Genomic DNA, 22,633 nt, shown 5'->3' with positions numbered 1-22,633 from the left:
AAAAGAACTATACAAAGAATCAACCAAACCAGGAGCTAGTTCTTTGAGAAAATAAAAAAAAATAGATAAAACCTTAGCCACACTAACTAGAGGGCACAAAGACAATATCATAATTATCAAAATTAGAAATGAAAAGAGAGACATAACAACAGAAACTTAAGAAATCCAAAAAATCATCAGATCCTACTTAAAAAGCCTATACTCAACAAAATTGGAAAATCTGGATGAAATGGACAATTTTCTAGACAGATACCAGGTACCAAGGCTAAATCAGGATCAGATAAACAATCTAAACAGTCTAATATCCCCTAAAGAAACTGAAGCAATCATTAACAGTCTCTGAACCAAAAACAACCCATGACCAGATATATCGGTTTAGTGCAGAGTTCTTTCAAACCTTCAAAGATGACTTAAAACCAATACCCTTCAAACTATCCCACAAAATAGAAACAAGGGAACACTACCCAACCATTCTATGAAGCCACAATTACTCTGATACCTAAACTACACAAAGACCCAACAAAGAAAGAGAACTTCAGATCAGTTTCCCTTATAAATAACGAAGCAAAAATACTCAATAAAATTCTCGCAAACTGAATCAAAGAACACATCAAAACGATCATGCATCATAATCAAGTAGGGCTTCATCCCAGAAAATGCTGGAATGGTTCAATATACAGAAATCCATCAGCATAATCCACTATATGAACAAACTCAAAGAAAAAACCAAATAATCATTTTGTTAGATGCTGAGAAAATATTTGACAAAATCCAAAAATTATTCCAGATAAAAGTCTTGGAAAGATCAGGAATTCAAGCCCTATACTTAAATATAGTAAAAGCAATATACAGCAAACCAGTAGCCAACATCAAACTGAGATAGCTGTCTCCTGAGAGGCTCTAACAGTACCTGACTAATACAGAAGTAGAGGCTCACAGACATCCATTGGACTGAGCACAGGGTCCCCAATGAAGGAGCTAGAGAAAGGACCCAAGGAGCTGAAGGGTTTGCAGCCCTATAGGAGGAACAACAATACAAACTAACTAGTACCCTCAGAGCTCCCAGGGACTAAACCACCAACCAAAGAGTACACATGGTGGGACCCATGGCTCCAGCTGCATATGTAGCAGAAGATGGCCTTGTTGGCCATCAATGGGAGGAGAGGTCCCAGATATACAGTTAAAATGATATGGTACTTGGTACATTTTCATAATCTGAGTCAGAAATTGTCTTACAACAGGTCTTACCATAGAAATAAACTCATTTTTTCTATTTTTTCCATGATCTCTTGGGACATGTGTATCTTTATAGTTTAATTGTCCAATGTATTAGTAAATACAGTCCTGGTTACACAATTACAGACTTAGAGGATTTTGTTGAAATTAGGTTTCATATATCCCAAGCTGCCCTTAAACTTGTGATGCATACATGGCAGGTCTTGAATTCCACATCCTCTTACACTAGCCTCAAAATTCTGAGATTTATGAGTATATGTGACAATACCGAACTTATAATTTAAAAATCTTTAAAAATGTCATATTATAACAAGTGGCATATTATTTCTTATTTATGTGATAATAAATTACTAGGACAATGCAAATGATATTTTTCTTTGTTAGTGGTGAATTAATAACACTACTGCTCAATGGTAAACGTTTCTTTCAATGGTTGCATATATAAATTCATATCAGCTAATGGTTACCTGCAAAACATATCTAAAATATTAAGAGCTAAGCAGAGATGGGCAAAGGGGCTCCTCGAATGACATTCCTAATGGAGAAGCTAATGAACTTGTTGGATGGTAAAGAATGGAGAGTCACTTTTCTTTTGGAGCATGTGGCCACTAGTTGGTTGTTTATGCTACAGTGGATAACTCAACACATGTGTGTATATGGCCAGAAATAACCGGAATTTGTTGGCTATATAAATAAAAAGATATGAAGTTGGGAGAGATGAAAGATATTTTGCTGGAAAGGTGGAAGAAGATGGAGGAAGCAAGAGATTAATATAATCAAGATGAATTATTTCTATATGCACAATTTTCAAAAAACATAAGAAAGTAGCAATTACTTAAAACAGAACTATAAGTCAAATACAGGAAGAAAACTGTCACTACTTAAACACAATTGTCAGAGAACATAGCAATCAAAACTTAAAACTAGAAAGAAACAAAATGGAGATTTATTTTAGAGCATGTAGAAAACAAACATATTCCTAGCTTTAACTCATCTTTTATTAAGTAGAAAGACTAATAAAATGGAAAGAAATCCCACAACTCACCTTTTTACGAATACGAGCAACTGCTTGTAGGAGTATATCCTGATGTTCAATGCTGACTATGCCGAGGTCATTAAGTTGCTTCCTGGTGATGTTAAATAACTTTTCTCCGTTAATTTTTGCACGTTCAAAAATTTCTCCATATGAAAGAAAACTATAATCCAAATCTGTGAAAGAAAAGAGGTAGAAGTATCAAGGAAACATATCCTTGTAAAATAACTACAAAAATCTACCAATCTACTCAAGGCCAGGCTAGGCTGTGTGAAATTCTATCTCAAACAAATTTATACAGAATACCCAAGATACAGTCCACAGAACTCAAACAGGTCAACAAGCCAAAGTGCTCAAGTGAGGACACCTCAATTCCACTTGGGAGAGAGAAGAAAACAATCACAAAAGGTGAAGGAGGAGGGAACTTGGAGGGAAAAGGAACAAAGAGGAAGAGGGGAATATGAATTGGTATTGGGGGAGGGAAAGGACTGAAGGCCCTGGGGGCCAGCAAAAAGAATGGAAACAGGCAATCTTGGGAGGTACCAGAGACCTGGGAGGTAAGACACTCTCAGAACTCAAAGGGAGGGACCCTAGATGAAATGCCCTACAGTGGGGAGATGAAACTTGTAGATCCTGCCTCCAGAAGAAAGACAGGGCATCAAGTGAGGGATGGGGTTGTCATTTCACAGTCAAAACTCTCACCCATAATTGTTCCTGTCTGAAAGAACTGTAGGGATGGAAATGGAGAGGAGACTGAGGAAAAGGAGGTCCAGTGACAGGCCCAAAGTGGGATCCAGCTCAAGGGGAGGTCCCAAGGCCTGACACTATTACTGAGGCTATGAAGCACTCACAAAAAGAGACCTAGCATGACTGCCCTCTGAAAGACCTAACAAGCAGCTAAAAGAGTCAGATATACATATTTGCACCCAACTAATGGACAGCTGACCCCTGTTGTTGAATTAGAAAAGGTTGAAAGAAGCTGAGGAGAAGGGTGACTCTGTAGGAGGGCAAGCAGTATCAATTAATCTGGACCCCCAAGATCTCTCAAACACTGGACCACCAACCAGGCAGCATATACCAGCGGATATGATGCCGCAACACACATACAGCAGAGGACTTCCGGGTCAGGGTTCAATCAGGGAAGATGCACCTAACCCTCAAGAGACTGGAGGCCCCAGGGAGTTTATAGGTCTGGTGGGGTTGGGGAGTGGGGACATCCTTGTGGAGAAGTTGGACAGGGAGGAGGTATGGGATGGGGAACAGTCAGATGGTGGACATGGAGCGGAATAAAATCTGGAGTGTAAATAATAATAATAATAATAATAATAATAATAATAATAATAATAATGATGATGATGATAATTTAAAAAACAAAAGTATAAACCAAAAGAAAGAAAGATAATCACAGTCTCAGTCATATAAGCCTATCTGCCTATCCACACCTTTGAACATTTGGAAAGGGAATAGTCCATTTGTATAACTCATCATTCCTTAATTTCATTAGTTCACTTATCCAGCAAATGTGTATTGCTACAAATTGTAGAGGACAGGAAGAAGCACAGCAAAATTTACGTTTGAGGAACTTAGTTTTATGTACCTAGGAATAGGAACATATAAAACGGTAGTAAAGTCTATCATAGTAAAAAATAGTTTACATGGATGAGAAAGACTATAGTAATCAAATATAAGATAAAATGAATCTAATGAATGTTTTGAGTAATATTTTCATGCAAATATTTTATAAAATGAAATCATAACTCCACACTTCCTATCACTGTAAGGTGAATGTAATTTTTACATATTAATTAATGCTTTATGTTCCTATAACAAACCATATTGATTTTACTCTATTGTAATATATATTTATGAAACACATGGTGATCTTTAGATGTATATATTAGTCAAATTATTTAGCACATCATTATTTCATTTATAACACTTAAAATTACTCTTAAGAGATCAATCCAAATGTCTATCAATAGATAAATGAATAAAGAAATTATGGCATATATAAGTAATAAAGAATGATTTAGTTTCAACAGAAAATACTGCCATTTGGCACAACATAAATTACCATGAGAAAAAAAAATGTTATCTGAAATGCACAGGAACAAAATATAAAACACAATGTTGTTTGTGCTTAAGTTCTATTTTTATTTGTATATATAATCTGATGTTGACTTGAAAAGATGAAAATATTATACATAATTTCATGAAACCTATCTATCTACCTATTTCTCAGTTGTATTAGTAAGAACTTGACAAACATAGGTATAAAGGAGAATCTACTACCACCACTTTCCTGAAACAGTACAATTCCCACCTGCATTCTAAATACCTCCCCTTGTATTCACAAATAACCATAGCTCTCACCTATCAAAAAGGAAGATTCTCTTTTGTGCAATATAAAGAGCCTAGCCCAGAGATCTACAACCGGGCAAAATTCAGGGAACACCTTACTGTGGGGTATCCATCAGTACAGTCCCTATATATAGGCTCAGGGAATATTGCACAAGGGGCAAAAAACCTGTGAGAGCTAAATTATCAGGACACCTACTATTAAATATTGTCTTCTAGATTATAAGAGCTTGAGGACCACGACATTTCATATAAAATAGTGCCTTCTATAAATGACAGGGCCCTGTCCCTAAATGCAGAGTGACAGGCAATTAACAGCTGCTAAAAATGGGAGAATCAGTTAAATGACTCTAAAATTTTAGATGCACTGGAAGTTGATTTAGTAAACCATAAAGTAGATGTTACAAATAGCTGTCTCACCAATAATAGAACTAAATATTTAAATGAAGAAAAAATATTGAATGTGTCCTTAAAATAAAGAAGTTAAATAACTCAGTTATACACTCACTTGAGTTTATACAAGTTCATATTTTCTATGTAAGTGCTACAAATTTCTTTTAAAACAGTCATAATAAATGTGACATTTTATAAAGATTACTGAAAATAGTTTTACCAATGTATTTGTAATATCTGTATAATATTTTCTATAACTCCAACAGTTGCCCCAAGTACTTCTGTTACTGAAAGTTGTTTTCTAGATTCTAATTTTGTCTAAACATTTTATTCAGACGTATGGATGGCAAATACATGACAACTGTCTTTTTCTGTCTCATTCCTGTGTTAGATTTCTCAAGATTCAAACATAGAACACTTCTGAAAATCTAAATTAAAATAAAGTTCTATTTTATTCCTTATATTTGTAAGCATTTATCTTTAACTATTGTACAATTAAACTTATCTCTACATCCAGCAGACAACAGACCTAGTTCCTTAATACTCCGAGTGTTACTCCTGTACCAAATTCTGTTCAACAGACTTCAATGGCTATGTTCTATTTCCTACTAACTAAATTTGTAGTATTTGATCTTAAGGTATTTCATAACCTAGTTCCACTTACTCCCACCCAAAAATTATATCCCAAATAAGCCAAACTTCATATTCTCAAAGATTCCTGAATTTTCCCATGTCTATGACTCTATTACTTCTTTCACCATTCCAGAAAACTTCTCTATCTTCTCACTAATAGGTTAAGATCCTACTACTTTTATTAATAAACTCCTTTTGTGTTTTCCTAATGCTATTCACTTACTATAAATGGCTGACGTACTTATTTACTTTTATGTCTTGTTTTAATAGTAATCAAGAAGGTGCTAAAATTAAGGTATACATTAGTGTATTTTTAATTTCTTGTCTCCTAGAGTTGAATACAGAACACAGTAAGCATTCCTATAGGTGGAAATTTAGTGCATATTAATATTGAATCATTGAATCAGTGAGTCATGGCAGAGGGAACCTCAAGTTTCTCCTTTGTTTTATGAAAATATACATGGGTAACTTTCTTTGCTTATCACACAATTGGATGGCAAAAGTGATGGTATGTTATGGACAGGAACCAGGCAAACTCACATTCTGATTGTCTGTGAAAATCTCTCACAAGAAGAATTGTATGTCATATCAATGTTAAACACACAACTTTCCTCTTTCATAAATATTTTAGGTAATGTCACTGTGGTAAAATTGTACTTTTCATTGTTAAAAAGTTAAAAATGTATGTGGCATGTGCTAGGGAAATAGTTCAGTGAAACAAATGTTCTAGTTGTAAATCTCCAGAAATAAACCCAGGGAATGGCTATGCCTATGCATTTAACCCAAATGTTGTGGAGTAGAGACTGGTGGAGTCTAAGAACTTGTTTGCCAGCCACTTTAACAGAAATGGGAAGCCTCTGGTGCACAGAGAGCACAGAGAGAAAACAACAACTGATATCCTCTTTAGGCCTGTGCATATACAATCACAAGTACATACACCTGTGCATACCACGCACGCACACACACACACACACACACACACACACATATAATAGACATATTATATATATATATATATATACATATATGTATATATATATATAATATTACAATACTATCAGTATGCCATATATATATGAAGGTGTCATTACTGGTAGTATTATAATGAGCCAACTTCCTGGTACTCTTTTCAATATTTACCTTACAGGTAATGCAGCTTTTCTCAAACTCTAACTTATATCAGAATTCCTCAGAGACTGGATATTCTGGCATGATACTATAACTCAGCAACTGAGGCAGTAGGATCATGAGTTCATGACAGGCCTATGCTTCATAGTAATCTATAGACTATTCTGTGAAATGAAATAAAAATTGTCTCAAAAATAACTAGCTAAAAGTCATGAAAGTATCTGAAATGAAAGAATACTCTTCTACCACTGTTTTAAATGTGTTTTCCTTTGTTAATAAGACACTACATAAACTGACTTAGTAACAACCATGTTGTTTTAAGTACTGGGAGACATGGAAGAAAAAGCAAAGGATAATCCTTAAGAAACAGAGAACTGTTTCAAGAAAGCTAGCATACACACAAATGATCTAACAGTATAAATAAGAAATAAACAGATTCTACATTCCAGATCAAACTTGAAATATTTGCAATCCATAGATCTTTAAAAATTTGTGCATGATGGAGACGTATTTACCTAATGAAAGTCTGAAGATAAAAACTCTTTCATATACATCAGTCATTTTTTACAATGAATAAATATCTTAAGCCAGTATGAGAAACACTAGACACTAACTATAGTAGTACTGACTTCTTACCTTATGAAGGTAAATTACAACAATTTTTCAGAATGTCATTACACGTATGGAAGTACAACTTTATGTATTAATTCAGGTATGTTTCATTAGTCTTAAGCTGACAATATGAAATTGACACGACATATGTTATTTCTGCTATGAGACACTTCAACTAACAAGTTCTGACAATTCAACTGTCAGTATGGAATCTAGGGATTCATCAAGAAAATTACTCAGTATATTTTCCTGAATTGGCATAGGAAGAATTGAGATGACTATTAAGATGTTCTCAGCAAATTCTGGCAGAGTCTCAATACAGTGGCCAGACTACAAAGTAATGCATTTAAAAAGAGAGCTATTATCCCTGTTTCAATGTCATAAATAATCATTTACCCTCAATTTCCATTAAACAGTTTATATAAACTCATAAAAGAGAAATTTTGTATGGTTTTGTATAACTGAAATTAATTTAATTGTTAAAATGTTTATGTATACTTAAACCAAAAACCTCTGACAACTTTAAAAGGAAAACAGGAAAAAAAATCATTTCTGTTTCCAAGTATTATAAAAGTGACAAAGCAAAACTTTTTAACTTCTGCCTAATTTATAAGCAGATTTAATTTATTCTTGGCTCTAATACACTGGCATGGGTAATATTCTAATCACACTTTACCCTGAAGCTTCTATCATTTACCAAGTAATTTTTTTTATTTTGTTTCAATTATTTTTGCTTTTCCCTTAATTTCTTAGTAAAGATTAAAACAGAAAGCAAACTAAGCTTCCTTCATTATTCTAAACACTCAGCAGTCTGAAAGTTTAATAGATGTGAATATTTATTCTTTTATGTTCAGAACTCATGAATGTAACTGAGAGACAAAACAGAGGCTAAAATCTAGCTATACTCAACTTGCAGAGAGATGAGGCCTGATGTGGAACTGTATTCTCTCTGAAGGAAATATGTCATTTTTCTTTATCTAAGGGCATATTTAATTCTCCAGAAAATACTCGTAAGGGACCTAATGCTAAAAGGAAGATATATTATATATATATATATATATATATATATATATATATATATATATATATTTCAAACATGGGTACATGATAGAATGGCAGCAATTTGCAGAGAAAGCTTTTTCCTCAATATTTTAGCATTATTGAGCTACAATTCTACAATGACCAACCACTTATTTTATACACATCTTTAAGCCATTAGGAACTAGCTTCATTTTCTTCTTACTTACTGAGATCATATGCACTATTAAAAAGATTGGGATCTGCATATTTGTAGAATCAGAATTATAGACAATTACTATTTAACTATTGTTTTTGGTTGTTAGGGATTATGAGCTCAAGAAAGCCTTGAGATTGAGGATGGCTAGGAGGGAAAAGTAATGACTGTATGTAAGAATGCATATCTATGTTCAGCTCTCCAGAATATATGTAAAAACATGATGCCATAACATGCATATATGATTCACGTACTCCTACTGAGATATAGGAGGAGAGAAAAGAGTCACAAAAAGTGTCAGTGCCAACTATACTCAGAGTAAACAAGAGACCCTGTCTGAAAAAAAATGTAAGGAAGGAGCTGGCACATGAAATTTTCCTGATGCTCATACTTACAGCATGGTATGTATGTACCCTCACTCTCACAAACACATACAAGCTTTTTAAAAAATTAAGTAATAAAATAATAAATAATGAATTAAAATACAATTATTACAGTCTTTAAAATGGACAACGATGTAAATAGTTTTCCACATAAGATGCAGGCATTAGAGCAGCCTGTTATCCCAGAGGGAACACCACTCTCCTGCCACCTCTCCTGTCATACCTGAGACTCTTGAACCATAAAGGTTTGCTTTATGGTTCCCCCACCAATCTTTCCTGCTTGCTGAACCCTCTGTGCCAAACCAACCTGCCCTTAGCAGCCTGCCAACCCAGAGGGAACCTCCATTCTCCCACTATGGCTCTTCTACCTCCATCAGACTCCTGAACCACACAGGTAAACTTCCCTATCCCCATCAGAGACTATCTTCCTTGGTCTCTGAGCCCCTTGAGCCAACCCAAGATGCTCTGAGCAATCTGCTAGCCCAGGGAGTCCTCCATTCTCCTGCCTCCTCTCTATCCACCTTCATTGGACTTGAGTGTCCTGAACCATACAAGCCTGCAGGACTGAAATACAGCCCAAGGATACCCATCAGAGGCATGCCACACCAGGAACATTGAGGTTTACCCTCTCTCAATACCTACTACAACAAGGACATCCAGGGACTAGAACAATTCAGATAGGTAGGGGCCCTAGAAAAAACACAATCAACAAAAGCCAGGGGAAATTTTGATACCTCCAAAGCACAGCTTCCCCACTTCTGAAAGCTGTGGATATTCTAATACAACTGAAACACAAGAAAAAGGCATTAAATCCAATTTTATAAGGATGATAGAGTCCTTTAAAAAGGAAATGAATAAATCCTTTTAAGAAATACAGGAAAATAAAATCACATGGATAGAGGTCTTTAAAGAGGAAACAAATCCCTTGATGACATAGAGAAAATTGAAGGAGTTACAGAAACAAAGTGTGGAACAGAGACTGAAGGAATGACAATCCAGAGACTGCCGAATCTGGTGATCCATCCCATATACAATCAGCAAACCCAGACACTATTGTGGATGCCAACAAGTGCTTGCTGACAAGAGCCTGATATAGCTGTCTCCAGAAAGGCCTGACAAATATAGAAGTGGATGTTCACAGCCATCCATTGAACAGAGCACAGGGTCCCCAATGAAGGAGCTAGAAAAAGAACCCAAGGAGCCCATAGGAGGAACAACAATATGAACTAACTAGTAACCCCTAGAGCTCTAAGGGACTAAACCACCAACCAAAGAGTACACATGGTGGGACTCATGGCTCCAGCTGCATATGTAGCAGAGGATGGCCTAGTCGGTCATCAATGAGAGGAGAGGCCCTTGGCCTTGTGAAGGCTCTATGCCCCAGTGTAGGGAAAAGCCAGGGCCAGGAAGAAGAGAGGGTGAGTTAGTGGGCTGGGGGAGGGAATAGGGGATTTTTCAGAGGGGAAACCAGGAAAGGGGAGAACATTTGAAATGTAAATAGAGAAAATATGTAATACAAATGGGGTAAAAAACAAAATAGAGAATTCTCAACAATCTCAAATTGCTGAGAAGCACTTAAAGACATGTTCAAAGTCCTTAGTCATGAGGGAATAACATGTTCAAAGTCCTTAGTCATGAGGGAAATGAAATCAAAACAACTATGATGTTATATCTTACATCCATCAGAACGGCTAAGATCGAAAACTTCAGAGATAGCACATTCTGGCAAGGATGTGGAGCAAAGCAAACACTGCTAGTGGGGATGCAAACTTCTATAAACACTATAGAACTCAATCTTGGCAGTTTCTCTGAAAACTTGGAATAGTTCTACCTCAAGACCCAGCTATATAGTACTCCTGGATACATGCCCAAAAGGTGCCAACATTCCATAAAGACACTTGCTCAACTATGTTCATTGCAGCTTTATTTGTAATAGCCAGAAACTGGAAACAACCTAGATATCCTTCAACTAATAAAGAAAATCTGGTACATCTACACAATAGAATACTATTCAGTTATTTAAAATAATGACTTCATGAAATTCACAGGCAAATAGATGGAACTAGAAAATATCATCCTAAGATAACCCAGACACAGCAAGTATGCACTTTCTGATAAGTGTATATTAGTCGAAAAGATCACAATGCCCATGATACAACCCACAGACCATATGGAGCTTAGGAGGAAGGAAGACCAGGGTGTGGCTGCTTCAGTCCTGCACTGAAGGTGGAACAGGATGATCACAGAAGGTAGAGGGGAGGGACCTGGTAGAGAGAGAGGAGGAGGAAATAAGAGGGCAGTATCAGGTACTGGAAGGGACAGGAGAGAGGACCAGGAAATTGAATAAAAATATGTAGCAGTGGGGGATGAGGAACTGAGGATAGCCACTGGAGGGTCCCAGATGCCAGGGAAATAAGAAGCTACCAGGACCAAATGGGGTGACTTTAGCCAAATCATGTAGCAAAGGGGAGACAGAACCTGTTGAAACCACCTCCAGTAGATAGGCAAGACCCTGGTCTCTCAAAGTTTTTAACCCAGAAATGTTCCAGTCCAAAGGAAGACCAAGGACAAAAAATGGAGCAAGGACTGAAAGAAGGGCCATCCTACCCCACTTGGGGATCCATCCTGTCTGAAGACACCAAGAGGCACTTGCTGACAGAAACCTGGTGAGGCTGTTCCTTAGGAGATTTGGCCAGCAGCTGACCAATGCAGAGGTAGATGCTTGAAGCCAACCATCAGACTGAGCTCAGGGAGAGGGTGGGTGGGGGAGCACCTTCATAGAGGCAAAGGGGAGTAGGAAGAGAATGGATATGGGATGGGGGCTTGTGGAGGGGTAACCTGGAAGTGGGATATCACTTGAGATATAAACGAATGGAATGATTAATAAAAAATTAAAAAAAAACAAAGATAATACAAAGACTCAACAAAAAAACAAAAACAAAAAAAAAACAAAGACAAAGAAATTTGAAGGCAAATAGATGAAACTTGAGAATATCATCTTGAGTGAGGTAACCCAGTCTCAAAAGGACATGTATGGTATGTACTCATAAGTGGACATTAGCCATAAAATACAGGCACCATGCTACATGCCACAGACTCAAAGAAGCTAAATAAGAAGGAAGGCCCAAACAAGGAAGCTTGAATTTCACTTAGAAGGGGAAATAAAATAGTCCTAAGAGGCAGATGGAGGAAAGAAAATGGGAGTGAGGGGGATGGGACGGGGAATAAGGGGTTCAAGATCAGGTTTCGAGGAAGAACAGGAGAGATGGCTAGATAGACATGAAAATGAATAGAAATCTGCACATTGATAGGGGTGAGGAGATAGGGTCATCTCGAGGAAATGACAGAGACATGGGATAAGGGAGGCATCTAAGAATCAATAGGATGATCTTAGCTCTGACTCACTATACTGAGAAATGGAACCTGAAGAGGCCACCTACTGTAGCCAGGCAGGAATGTCAGTAGAGGGATAGAAAAACCAACCCACCCACAAAATTTTCAACCCAAAGTTTATCCTGTCTACAAGAAATTGAGGCATGATGGATAGAGCAGAGACTAGGGGACTGGCTAACTAATAACCTGCCCAACTTGAGACCCATCCTATAGGCAAACAGCAATCCCTAACACGATTAATGATACTCTGTCATGCTTGCCGACAGGAGCCTCTGAGAGGTTCCACTCAGCAGCTGACACAGAAGATACAAACATCCACTGCCACACAGTGGATGGAACTTGGGGACTCTTTTGGAAGGATAGGAGGAAGGATTGTGGAGCCTGAAAGGGATAAGAAGACCAACAGAGTCAACTAACCTGGACCCTTGGGGCTCTAAAGAGTCTGAAACACTAACCAAAGAATGTATACTGGCTGGACCTAGACATCCCTGCACACATGTAGTAGACATGCAGCTTGGTCTTCCTGTGGGTCCGGAATGACTGGAGTGGGGGCTATTCCAAAAGCTGTTGCCAGTACTTGGGATTTGTTCTACTAGCTGGGCTGCTTGTCTGACTTCAGTGTGAGATGAAGTGCCTAGCCTTGCAGAGACTTGAAGTGCCAGCATTGGGAGATACCCAGGGGGACCCCACCCTCTCAGAAAAGAAGGGGATGGGGAGATGGGGGAAGGAATGTGGGAAGTAACTGGAAGGGGGCAGGGAGCTAGCTGTAAAGTGAAGGAGTAAAACAAATTAAATTTTAAAAAGATACAGGTGCTATTTAAATAAATTAAAAGATGTTCAAGTTAGTACTAGTCAGGAAAATATAATGCAAATTGCTGAGGAGATACTACTCTATACACAGTATTTTAGGTATGTTTTAAAAGACAATCATTAATTCCTGTAAATCAACAATGTTTTGTTTTGTTTTGTTTTTCGAGACAGGGTTTCTCTGTGTAGCACTGGCTGTCCTGGACCTCACTCTGTAGACCAGGGTGGCCTCAAACTCAGAAATCCATCTGCCTCTGCCTCCCAAGTGCTGGGATTAAAGGCGTGCACCACCACTGCCTGGTCTAATCAACAATATTTTACTCATCATTTATAATGACTACTTTCACTTTTACTGAGTATTTGTTATCAAATCTTCTAATTATAAATAATACTAAAACAACTAAATTGTCAAAAAGAACTACAACACATCGCATTCATGGCCAAACTTAAGGTTGTTCAGATCATAGCCATGACAGAAGTATAAATGTAAAAGATCAAAATGTCCTCTTGAAGCTTGCAAAACAGGTACAAGATTGAAAATCATAGAAAACAAAGAACCAGTATTTGAAAAAAAAAAAAAAAGCAAATAAAAGCAAAGGGCTCTGGCCCTAACTTTATTTTCTTTCTTATGATTGTTTTCCTTCATGCCCCAATTAGCTATAGCAAGTATAGACGTCACTGGTACATCCTCATTAAACTGATAATTACCTCAAAATTTTTACTTAATCATTATGCCAAACCACTCAATTCTCTACTCAGATGCATGATAAAACATCTATTTTTTTGTTTGTGGAGGTTTCTCCAAATGTTAACCAGTTCAAGTTACACCAACACAGACCTTAAAATAAGATAAAAGCACAAGCTGTATTTGTTTTTATTTTCTGTAAGTCTGTTCATATCAAAAGTCATATGAATTTTCTCCTTTTTATATGTCAAATAATGACAAGACAAGATAGTCTGCTTCTGAGAAGCCAAGGGTATTGTAGTCCATCTTTATAGCAAAATGCTTACTCTCTACTAAAGAGAATGCTTAGTTCCAAAGGTTATATAGGAGAAAGCTTAAAAATAAAATTCTTTTCAAGGTGATCTATTAAATGTTGCTGAAATATATTTCTTCCAGCACAAAAATTGGTGGATTAGATATGTTTTTATTCATTATAGATCTTCACCTCTGTATTTTCTCTTGATATAATCAAGCCAATTCTGTTAGGCTCAGAATAACTGAATATAATTTTAATCATCTGTCAAGAGCACTTGTATATTTCTCATTTTAAAATGGCTTCATACAAGATAGACTGAAGTATTTTTAATATAATACTCATGAAGCATTTGTAAGCTCCAGCATGTATTACTACCATTATGAAAGGAGGTCAAAGATTCACATTACCTCTGGCAGTTTCTCAGAAAACTAGAAATAGTTCTACCTGAAGATCCAGCTATATTGCTCCTGGGCATATACTCAAAAGATGCTCCACCATACCACAAGAATATATGCTCCACTATGTTCACAGCTACTTTAAATAGCCAGGAACTGGAAACAACCCAGATGTCCCTCAACTGAAGAATGGATACAGAAAATGTGGTAGATTTACACAGTAGAATACTATTTAGCTATTAAAAACAAGGACAGCATGAATTTCACAGGCAAATGGATGGAACTAGAAAATATCATCCTGAGTGAGGTAACTCAGACCCAAAAGGACATACATGGTATGTACTCACTGAGAAGTGGATATTAGCCCAAAAGTGCAGAATACCCATTATACACCCTACAGACCCAAAGAAGGAAGCATCAAGTGAGGATGCTTGAGTCCCACTTAGAAGTTGGAAAAAAATAATCAAAGGAGGCAAAGGGAGGGAGAGTCCTGGGTGGGAGAGGGAAGAGTGAGGGGAATAAGGGGCCAGGATTAGGCATGGAAAGAGACAGGAGAGAGGCCCAGAGGGCTAGGAGAATGAATATAAAACTGCAGCTGCTGGGGTTGGGGGTGGGAGGATTCTCTAGGAAATCCCAGAGACTCTGGATGAGGAAGGATCCCAAGAGTCAATGTAGGTGACCTTAGCCAAAATGCACAACAGTTGGGATATGGAACCTGAAGAGACCTCATCCATTAGCCAAAGAGCACCCCCAGTGGGGAGATGGGGACACCACTCCAGCTACAAAATTTTGACCCAAAATTGGTCCTGTCTAAAAGAAATATAAGGACAAAGATGGAGCAGAGACTTAAGGAATGGCTGACCAGTGACTGGCCCATTTTGAGACCTGTTCCATTATCAGGCACCAAAATCCCTCACACTCTTAATTATGCTACGTTGTGCTTGCAGACATGAGTCTAGCAAGGCTGTCCTCTGAGAAGTTCTACCAGAAGCTGATTGAGACAGATATTTACAGCCAACCCCATTGGACTCAGGTCAGGGACCCCTATGGAAAAGTTAGGGGAAAGATTGGAGGTCCTCAAAGAGATGGCAACCTCATAAAAAGATCATCAGTGTCAACTAACTGGAGTCCCTGGGAGCTCCCAGAGACTGAACCACCAACCAAAGAGCATATGTGTGTGTGTGTGTGTGTGTACACATATATTATACATATATACATACATACACACACATATATATATATACATATATATATATATATATATATCATATATATGCTGATTTGAGGACCCTGACACATATGTAGCAGAGGGCTGCTGTGTCTGGCCTCAGTGGGAGAGGATGTACCTAATCCTACAGTGACTTGATGCACCAGGGTAGAGGGATAGCCAGGGGAGCTCTCAGAGACTGAATTATCAACCAAAAGGACTGGAATGAGGACCCTGGCAGATATGTAGGGAACCTGAATCTCAGTCTCATTGAGGGCCCTGCAACAACTGCAACATAGGCTCTCCCTAAACCTGTAGCCTCATTGAATATGATCCATTCACCAACAGGGCTACCTTGCCTGGTCTCAGTGGGAGAGAATGCACCAGAGTGGGAGGATGCGGGTCATGGCTGCCCTCTCAGAAATGAAGGGGAAGAGGGATGGGGAGAACTATGCAAGGGGAGATACATTGTCTTTGCCTGAATACAATTTTGCAAAATTGTACGATGAAATACTATTACTTTAGGAAAAATAATTTGCAATAAAGAGTTAATTACTAGAGAACTTGAAGCCAAAAACTTTCCAAAAGTGACAGTGATAAAAAAAACAACTTGACATTCTACTTGTCGGAATGAAGAACTAACATAAAATGTGTGGCATTGAGAAAAGACAACAGAAGTTTTGTGTTATTCATTGTGAAAAATTATCCAGTTTAAAAGCTACTGCAGAACAATTTAAAACTTTACAAACAAATCTTGAAATGATCAAAATGATTTGCAAATAATGTAGCTTCCAGAAAAACACTACCACTTAGAAATAAAGCAAAACCCAGAACTAAACAATATAAAAATTTATAAATTTTTTTATCTAAGTAAAATTAAGTAAATATGAAAAGAAGTATATCTTTACAGACAGGAGAAAAAAATCAAGAGAAATAAAATGTGGTACATCTACACAACATAATATATTTTCAGAACAGTGAGAAACAACTTAAACATATAACTGATTAATTTTTAAAATATGTTAAGTAAAATAAACAAAACAGCATATTATATTAGAGACTACAAAACTAACATGAAAAGAGAAAAAACAGATTAGTGGTTATTTGGGGCCACACAGGATACAAAAGACTATAGGTGTATTTTAAGGACATTTCTTCATTTTGTGGTACATGAAAATAACATGCATGTATATTAAAAATCACTGAACTGTACATGCAGATTGGTGAGTTTTAACATATGTAGTATGTTGCTAAAACTTAAACGAGTAACTGAAAATAATTTTGTGGCTAAGGAAATAAAATATTAATGAAAAAGTTAAAGAGGTTATTAGTCTCTTCTTGTATTATTTAGGATATTTCTAGGATATGTTGTTTATGTGTATATATGACATGATGTTTATATCATATTAGCATTCATCGATAGAAAACAGCTTCATCTTACAAATGAAAAGTAATTGAATATAGTGAAATATTAATCATGATGAATTTAGTATAATGTTCTAATATGACAGTTATAATTTTTAAGTTCTCCATATTGGATACCTTCTTTATTGACTCAGTTGCCTAAATGCAAAATTGCTTCACAGAATAAATGAAGTAAAATACTTATCAATGTACAACTCTATGAACAGTTGAAATTTGGCTGGAATAAGCCATTGCCAACAAGCTAATCTAATAATTCATCTAGATGTGATGACATCTTTTTGAAAGTAACATTTACTTGACACATCATCAATGTATTTTATGATGATACTGTTAAAATATTTTATCACTCATCATAAATCTCTCTATTGATGTCACAATATAAGCTGTAATACATATTTTAATATAACAGCTCCTTATAGAATTTCTTCATATGTAACTTTATATTGTAACTGGAACATAATCCAAGTTCAGTGCTTTAATAAAAATAGACACTTTTTAAAAAGGCCAAATTTGCATTGCTAAATGCAATGTCCTTAAAATAAAAATATTTTACTTTGTAACAAAAATTGAAGGCACACTGTCTTTTCTAACTTTTCATTCAATTAATTATATATACATAGTAAGGTCTATAACTAAAAGCAAGATCTAATTGTAAAGGAAATATGTATATTACAATATCTCACTTATAAAAGTACTTAAGTAGAACAAGATAACCACCAAGCCAAATTCAAACATTCCAAAAGTAGCATAAAAGAGGGAGAAAGACAACAGATTGACTTCAAGTAGGGATAAAAATATTCTACAACTTTATGTACTCAGAAAGAAAAAGTATGTAAATACAGTTTTTATAAGTTTTGAAATCAAGTATTTAAACAGGATCATCAGGTATGGAGGAAAAAATTCTTTCTCAAATTGAGATACACTTATGTACCTCCAAATGGTTGTTTGGGAAGTTAAAAGCAATGAATGTCGTATACACAGATGCATACTCATGTCTATAGAATGTTTTTTTTTTTCGTTCTCTTAAAACATGAAAGAATTTAAAACACACAGACCATATGAAACCCAACAAGACGTATGGATGCTACAGTCCTACTCAGAAGGGGCAATAAAATAATCTCTGGAAGTAGAGGAAGAGAGGGATCTGGGAGAAAGAAAGGAGAGGGAGGGGAAAAGGGAGTCTGGGTAAGATAATGGAGGAGATGGGGGAGAAGTACAGAGGTTGAGGATTTTGAAAGGAGGTGTGTAGCAGTAGGAGAGGGGGAACTGAGAGTAGCCACTAGAAAGTTCCAGATGCCAGGGACCCAAGAGGTTCCCAGAACCAACAGGGAGAACATTAGCCAAAATATCCAACAAAGGAGAGATAGAACCTGTAGAGACCATATCCAGCAGATAGACATGGCCCCAGGGTTGAGGGATGAGGCCACCAACCTACCTTAAAAATATTACTCCAGAATTCCTCCTGTGTGGAGCAGAGACTGAAGGAAAGACCATCCAGAGACTGCTCCACTTAGGGATCCATCTCATCTGCAGACACCAAACCTGATGTCAAGAAGTACTTGCTGACAAGAGCCTGGTATAGATGTCCCAAGAGCCTGACCAATGCAGATGTGGATGCACACAGTCAAACATTGGACTGAGCCCAGGGACCCACAATGGAGGAGTTAGAGCAAGCACTGAAGGAGCTGAAGGGGATTGAAACCCCACAGGAAGAACAACAATATCAACCAACCAGACTACCAGAGCTCCCAGGGACTAAACCACCAACCAAAGAGTACACATGGGTGGGGAGGGCTGGCTCCAGCTGTATATGTAGCAGAGGACATCAATGGGAGGGGGACCCCTTGGTCCTGCGGAGGCTCGATGACCCAGGGTAGGGTAATGCTAGGGTGGTGAGGTGGGAGTGGGTGGGTGAGTAGGGGAGTACTCTCATAGAGGCAGGGGGTATAGGGAGGTTTGAGGAGGGGAAACTGGGAAGGGAAATAACATTTGAAATGTAAATAAATAAAATAACCAATTAAAAAAGAAAAAATAAAAAACATGAAAGAATTTAAAATATTTACCTTAAAACTGTAAGTCATTTATATAACATTAAATAAGTACATACATACACCTGACATTAAATACCTTTATACTTTATCATTTCTTTATTGATGAAACACTAATTATTTCAAACTTTTTAAAATGTCTCTAACTAATATTTACCTGTAGTTTAGGTGGATGAAACAAAACAAAACATATTTCTAGTCATTGATTTATTATTCTTGCTGTGGTCTCTATCCACAATAGCCAATTTTGCATCTACTATTGCCAAGCTTCTGTATCTCACTCAGAACTTTAGTAGGTTTATTTTGTATGAGTCTCTAAAGAATAGTCTTAAACTTCTGAACCACTTCCCCTCTACCTCCAAGAGTTAGGATTACATGTATGTGCCAACTGCACTTGGGCTCAAATACAGGACTTCATGAATAACAGGAAAACACTTTAACAAATGAGTGAGTTATAAGGACATAATTTCAGTCCTGTATTTGCACCTCAAACATTGCTCCACAGGGTTAACTATATTCATCCATTTTAAATGTTCTTGAAGCTAATTAGTTAATTCCTTTTAACAGTTACCTAGAAACAGCCATAAAGACTTTTGAAGTTGAAATGTTACTGTATATGGGGAAATTGGCATGCTGGCTCCTCTCCCATACACCACAGCCTGCCTCTATCTCAGGAGGTCTTCCATAACCAAGGATGTAGCCTGCCTGTCTCTCAGGAGGTCTGTTATAACCCGGTCTCGGGAAGACTGCCCTAACCAGGGACACAGGAGCACTGCTCTAACCAGGGACACAGAAGCCCCTGCCCTCTGCACCAAAGTTAATACTGCCTGCCTCCAAGAAGGCAGGCTCAAGACAGAGACACCTACATCAATTAACACCAGAGATAACCAGATGGCAAGAGGCAAGTACAAGAGCATTAGCAATAGAAGCCAATGTATTTTGGCCCCATCAGAATACCATTCTCCCACCACAGCAAGGCCTAGATAACCTAACACACTTGAAAAGGATGATGCTGACCTAAAATCTCATCTCATGAAGATAACTGAGGCCTTTTAAGGAGGATATAACTCACTCACTTAAAGAAATACAAGAAAACATGAGCAAAGAGGTAGAAGACCTTAAAGAGGAAACAAATTCCTTAAAAACATACAGAAAAACACAATGAAACAGGTGAAAGAACTGAACAAAACAGTCCAAGACCTAAAAATGGGAATAGAAACAATAAAGAAATCACAAATGGAGGCAACCCTGGGGATGAAAACCTAGGAAACAGATCAGGTATTACAGATGTAAGCATCACGAACAGAATAGAAGAGAGAAGAGAGAATCTTAGGCATAGAAGATAGTATAGAAAATATTGACACAACAGTCAAAGAAAATATGAAACATAAAAAGCTCCTAACCTAAAGCATCCAGGAAATCCAGAACACAATGAAAAAACTAAAGCTAAGATTAAAATATAAAAGAGTGAAGATTCCCAGCTCAAAGGGCCAGAAAACATCTTCAACAAAATCAAAGAAAAATTCCCTAACCTAAAGCAACAAATGGCCATAAATGTACAAGAAGTCTATGGAACAGGAAACAGATTTGATCAGAAAAGAAATTCCTCCTATCAAATATTAACCAAAACATTAAATGAATAGACTAATAGGGATGACATTAGCCAAAATGCCCAACAATGGGGAACAGATCACTTCCAGTAGATAGACACTGCCCCAAGTCAATGCATGGCCCACCCACCCATCTTCAATTTTTTTTTCACCCAGAATTGTTCCTGTGTAAAAGAACTGTAGGGACAAAAATGGAACAGAGACTAAAAGAAAGGCCACCCAGTGATCAGCCCAACTTGGGATCCATTTCATGCACATAGACCAAATCCTGACACTATTACTGAGGCCATATTGTGCATGCAGACAGGAGCCTGGCATAGCTGTTCTCTGAGAGGCTCTACCAGCAACTGACCAAGACAAATGCAGATACTTACAGCCAACCATCGGATTGAGGTTGGGAACCAATATGGAAGAGTTAGAGGAAGGACTGAAGGAGCTGAGGTGGATTGCAACCCCATAGGAAGATCCAACAGTGTCAACTAACCTGGACCTTTCAGTGGTAAGAGAGACTAAACCAAAAAACATTAAACATACATGGGCTGGTTCATGGCCCTAGGCACATGTGTAGCAGAGGATTACCTTGTCTGGCACCAATAGGAGAGAATGAGCTTAATTCTATGGAAACTTGATGCCCCGGGGAAGAGGATGGGGGTGGGAGGGTGTGGGGGTGCACATTCTTAGGGGCAGGAGAGGAGGGAGGACCAGGAATAATAATAATAATAATAATAATAATAATAATAATAATAATAATAATAGAAATGTTACTATATAAACTGACACTCACCAGAGTTTATAACTCAGGCCTAATTCTGTAACAAAAAAGTCTGAAACAATAAAACTTAGTCTATGCAAGAAAAACAAAAACAAAAAAACTAAAAAGAACAAAAAACAAACAAGGCCTTACTATCATTTTATTTCAGTATTATTATTGCCAAAATATCTCTCAAAAATTGCTATTTCATCTTATCTCTATCCTAAAATTATGCAACTACCCTGCTTATAACTGGCTGTCCCTAGAATAAGTCACTAGAAAAAGTTATTGTATGTTAAAGTCAAATTCATCTTTGAATTAGCTGACTCAATAGCCTTCTTTCTCTTTTGCTTTACTGAATACTTTCACAAATTTCTCAGATTACTTGGAATTTAGAGGACCTGAGTAATCTGTAACACATCTTGGTCCCTAACTCTTTCATATAGTTTGTCTTTCTCTGGTCTGCCTGTTACTTTCCTCAGGGGACCTTTTTTCCAACTAACTTTTCTATACTCTGAATTATGAAGTTAAAGATATTTCTTCCACACATTTTGAACTCAACTTGGAAGAGGTGAGTCCAGTCTCAAAATATAGGGCCATGATCCAAAAAATCAGAGAGGCTGAGGAAGCTGTTTATTGAGCTTTGAAACCATAGATGATAGCTTAAGAGAATATTATTATTATTATTATTATTATTATTATTATTATTATTATTGTTGAGAAACGAGTCACATTTACAGACTCTGTGGTAATGAGAGATCCCCAAACAAAACGTTTCTGAGACTTTGGTTTTGTGACCTACTCATGTGTTGAAGAGGTGGATGCTTCAATGTGTGCTCGGCCACACAAGGTTGATGGGCATGTGGTGTAACCAAAGAGAGCTGTTTCTAGAGAAGATTCTGTAAAGCCTGGTGCCCATTTAACAGTGAAGAAAATTTTGTTGGTGCTATTAAAGAGGATACCAAAGACTATAATCTGAGATACTGCAACATGTAAGAAGGACACAT

The 22,633-nt window shown here is 37.1% G+C and overlaps 1 protein-coding gene across 1 annotated transcript in view; it reads right to left on the bottom strand.

Annotated features, from left to right (window-relative positions):
- Positions 1 to 22,633, bottom strand: part of LOC116088239 — a 204,696-nt gene that overhangs the window by 171,068 nt on the left and 10,995 nt on the right. The window contains exon 3 of the mRNA XM_031367023.1: positions 2,282 to 2,445. Coding sequence (XP_031222883.1) covers positions 2,282 to 2,445 — 164 coding nt within the window. The remainder of the gene's footprint in view (positions 1 to 2,281; positions 2,446 to 22,633) is intronic.

The sequence above is a fragment of the Mastomys coucha genome, chromosome X (assembly GCF_008632895.1).
Source record: "Mastomys coucha isolate ucsf_1 chromosome X, UCSF_Mcou_1, whole genome shotgun sequence".
In the NCBI taxonomy this organism is placed as follows: Eukaryota; Metazoa; Chordata; class Mammalia; order Rodentia; family Muridae; genus Mastomys; species Mastomys coucha.
The sequence above is the reverse complement of the archived record's forward strand: the minus strand, read 5'-3'. Positions and strand labels throughout refer to the sequence as shown.